The following is a 5,000-nucleotide window of genomic DNA, read 5'->3' as shown; positions in this document are numbered from 1 at the left end:
ATTATTAAAAGGTAAATAAAATTGTATAAGGCACAACTCATTTACTTAATGTTACAAAATTGACAGCTTGACAGTAAATACTAGAATACCAATATTGAATGGGTTATGAGTAATAAATATACTTAAAAGATGATTATATATGAGTGAGTGTGCACATGCTTGTCTCTGCTTGTATTTGGATTGACACTACTTGGGCAACAGTGAAGTTATTTATCTTCTGGTATAAACAAAATGTCTAACGATTCACTTTGTTTGACATGTAAAGATGTGAAATAAGTACTTTGTTTTCAAATATAAAATAAGAGTTGGTATTAGACAAGGCATTCTGGTCACAGAATACTATCTCATGGAGTTTCGTCCAATCCATACCAGATCGGAAAACAAAATCTATACAGTCTAGCATGGATGGTTCAAAGAAGCTTATGCATAAAAACTGATGAGACCAACTAGGTTGAAATTACAAGCCATATTTTATTTACAATCTTTCTTTTTTCTCTGTTTTACACTTTCTCTCCCAGCTAATCATACAGACAAAAATAGCCTCAAACAAAAGTACTGTCTTTTTTTCTTTTCCTTACAAAATATATAGCATAAATGTGAAAAAGCATAAATTCCACACAATTTTACATCTGTTCATATTTAATTCTACTCAACAGCTGTTTCATTAAGATAAGCATCATTAAATGTATAATTACATAATTCTGATACTTAATTAAATAATTCAAATTAAGTTGCATTAATTGTAATGTTGTGTCATAGCACAAGATTCCTGCTAATTTGAGTCAACACAACTTTTCAATTTATTTAATTTGAATTAATTTAATTAGAAAGTAATCAATTATGTAATTATATGTTTAATGATGTCTGTCCTGATAAAAAGCTGTTGGGTACAATTAATGTATGAACAGATGTAAAATTTATGCATGCAAGTCAATCCCATTTAGATTTACTGCAATATAACAACATCCTCAACAGCCTATTATTGATTGAGCACACACACACACACACACATTACCATCATCGTCATATATATTCATAAATATGTGTATGTTTGTATATGTTTATATATATGTATATGCATATGTGTGTGTGTGTGAGAAAGCATCTAGATGTATGTATATATCATCATCATCATCATCATGTATGTATATATATTTATAAATATGTATATATGTATATGCATATATATATGTATATATATGTGTGTGTGTGTGTGTGTGTGTGTGTGTGTGTATCAATAGACAGACAAACTGATAGATAGATAGATAGATAGATAGATAGATAGATAGATAGACAGACAGATAGATAGGTAGATAGATAGACAGAAAGAAAGAAAATTACTAAATTTATACTAAAGTAATTGGTTTGACTTCAATCGAGTGTTATCATATTATATGTGTTATTAGAATTTTGAATTTCAGATATCTTAATAAATTGATAATTTACCTCGTTGCACCTGGATTGCAGCTGAATTAACAGTATTCATTTCATCATCTAGCTGTCCTATATGTGCATACTTCAAGAATACTCGAGTTTTTCTGACGATATAGAAAAGGAAGACAAATGAGAAGTTATTGTTCAAAAATATATTCTTTTACATTCACTTCAAAGACTTCAGTCTCACAAAATTCTTCTTATTGATGCAGACAATAAGCAAGGATACCATCAGAGAATTTGTTATTATTGTCATCATTGTTGACATCAATTGTCATCAATGTCATTGTCGTCATCATCATCATCACCACCACCACCACCACCATCATTATCAGTACTATCATTTGCATTTCATCCTTTCAAGACTGACAAAATAAGTATCAGACAAGTACTGGGGTCATATAATCATCTATTCCCATATTCCCCACCAAATTTGTGTCACTGTGCCAGTTTGAAATCATTATCATCTCTACCATTCCCCCACCTGCCACTGCTACTACCACCATCACTATCAACACTACTACCATTACCATCACTACGACCAATATCATCCTCATAACTACCCCCTACTACTATCATTTTCCTCCTCTTCTTCATCATTATCATAACCACCCTGCCTTTATCGTAACTGCCAACACTCCCACTAACACCACCAACAGCTTAACCCTTATTGCACTGATTGAATTTTTGCTAGTAACATAATCACCATGATAATCATATGCAAATCAATTCATGCAGACTCTATCTATTGGCCAGTAAAAATAAAATGTGTGAACTACATCATAGTAGTACAAACAAGGAGGTGTATGGCTTACTAGTGAAGGTGTTGGACTCATGATCATAAGAGTGTGGTTTCAATTCCTGGATTGGGCAATAAGTTGTGTTCTTGAGAAAAACACTTCAATGCATGTCACTCCAGTCCACTCAGCTAGAAAAAATGAGTAATCCTGTGATGGACTGGCATCCTGTCCAGGAAAGATATACACCAGAGAAACCAGGAAACTGGCCCTAAGCTCCTTACTAAGTAATGTGGACTAACCACTACACCATATAAAATGTGGGGGATTCTGGAAAGTACTTCACTGTCAAAAATGAACTAACTCTGTTTCTGTGTCTCAAGTGTACATGCACAAAATCAAGAATATCTGGTTCCTATGCAGTAAGGTGTAATTCTCCTCTAATTGCTAATCTATTGTCTCATCTCATATTTTAAGGTTTCTGCAATATGTCAGCAAGTTTTGAATAGTTACCCTGTAATCATTTATATTTAATTGCTTCTCCAGTATCTCAGTAACACTTCACTCGGTACTTACCATATGTTCATAAAACTAAACTTTACTAAATAAGACTGTCCTTTTGACATCTTTATAACATGCCATAAATAGAGATAACATTTTGATCATAAATACCTCACACAATATCATGTTATAATTTCATATCTAAAGCTATATAAGTATAGACCATACTTAAAATATAACGCTGCAAGATAATGATTGGTAGGGTGAACTATACATGTTAGATTCATAGCTAACTGCGTTATTGCTAAAAGGTCAGTATTCATATCCCATCCTTAGTTCTGATATAGACCAGTGACCATAATGCTTATATGTTGCTAGTTCAATCAATTTAGCTAGATATGGAATAAACTACAGCTCAAAAGTTTTAAAAAGAGAGAGCAGAGTGTAACTAATTCAGGAAGAACTAACTAGAGTGAGAGAAGGATATAACTAACTAGAGTGCAATTAGCTAGAATACAACTAACTAGAATGAGAGCAGAGTACAACTAACTAAAATACAATTAACTGAAGTAAGAGCAGAATATAATGAACTAGAGTTTGTTAGCTTGCAGTGGAGAGCTGAAATCTTTTGACAGCATTAGAGAGGGTAACAGGGAAGTTGTTCCCAATGCTATCCAGAGAGCAAGAGTACTCACTTATGTTCAGGAGTGATTTTAGGCAATAGCTAAAGATGTGACATTTTAAAGGCTCACAGTGTGACAGGACCACTCAGTATTTCAAATTTTATTATAATTTATATTTATTACACACACACACACACATAAATATATATATATATATATATATATATACATATATACAGGGTGCGGTGAATAAACTGTCGTCTAAATTATGCAAAAATGGAAATAACAGATATATTTACCAAAGTTACATAGAAATATCTTTTTTTATTCAATATATATTTATACATCATCATCATCATCATCATCGTTTAACGTCCGCTTTCGATGATGATGATGATGATGATGTATAAATATATATTGAATAAAAAAAAAAGATATTTCTATGTAATTTTGGTATATATATATATATATATATATATATATATATATATATATATATATATATATATACACACACACACACATACATACACACATATACATACATACAGACACACACACACACACATACATACACATATACATACATACATACATACATACATACATACATACATACGTACATACATACATACATACATACATACATACATACATACATACATACATACTGAATCAGTTGAAGAAAAACAGAGAATAGAGAATATCCAATTTCTTATTTATGCAGTCATTCAGTTTCTTATATTTTCACTAACATAACGTTTCCGCTGCTATCAGGGTGCATCATCTTGGAGTTCGTTATGATCCATCAAAGGTTTCTTCAGTGCATTTTGACTACTATTTGGATTTCTTCAAAATGGAAAATAATTCCAACTAGAAAAATTAGCTTGAATTAACCTTTTGACCATACCGGTCAAAGGGAGGAATTAATTACCATAAATGTAGGCTATACTACTATTCATCACTTTTAAGTTCTTAAGATCAATTTACTGTAATTAATGTTTCTAGTTTGGTCATTCCTACTTCATTGGTTTACTACTATACCTGCTACTTTATCACCACGCCTATCATTGTCGTTCTTACTATTAATATTTCCTGATTGTTATTATTATTAATAATCTATATATATAAAGATGAGAATGTGTATGCGTGTGTGTGTGTGTGCGTCTGTCTGTATGAATCCCTGAAACTCGAGAAGTACACAACCGATTTCATTCAAATTTTATACATACCTTACATAGGGTCCAAGTAGTGTCATGGGCCAAAAACATTTTCAATTTCTTGCCTAATGCAAGCCCAGAGCAATCTTTTATCTCTTCCACTATTCTAGTATTGTGTCAAAAATGAAACAATAATATCTCGCTATTGTATTGTCAGATACTTTAATAGTTTCACTATTAATACTGAAACTATTAAGTGGAACTATTATCTCACATATATACAGGCATACATACATACATGCATACATACATACATACATATATATATATATATATAAATTATAGATGCATATATATATTTATACATATATACATATACATACTATTATACATACATATACATACATATACATACATATACATACATACATATACATACATACATGCATACATACATACGTACATACATACATACATACATACATATAACATCTCTCTATTGTAATGTATATATATAGAGATGTATATATATATAGATGTATATG

At 31.0% G+C, this 5,000-nt stretch overlaps 1 protein-coding gene across 1 annotated transcript in view; it reads right to left on the bottom strand.

Moving 5' to 3' along the window:
- LOC106879565 (myosin-IIIb) overlaps window positions 1–5,000 on the bottom strand; it is a 114,320-nt gene that overhangs the window by 18,051 nt on the left and 91,269 nt on the right. Inside the window, exon 21 of the mRNA XM_014929199.2 lies at window positions 1,447–1,538. Coding sequence (XP_014784685.1) covers window positions 1,447–1,538 — 92 coding nt within the window. The remainder of the gene's footprint in view (window positions 1–1,446; window positions 1,539–5,000) is intronic.

This window comes from Octopus bimaculoides, chromosome 2, assembly GCF_001194135.2.
Source record: "Octopus bimaculoides isolate UCB-OBI-ISO-001 chromosome 2, ASM119413v2, whole genome shotgun sequence".
NCBI classification, from domain to species: Eukaryota; Metazoa; Mollusca; class Cephalopoda; order Octopoda; family Octopodidae; genus Octopus; species Octopus bimaculoides.
Note: the sequence above shows the minus strand (reverse complement) of the source record. Positions and strands in the feature narration are given on the sequence as shown.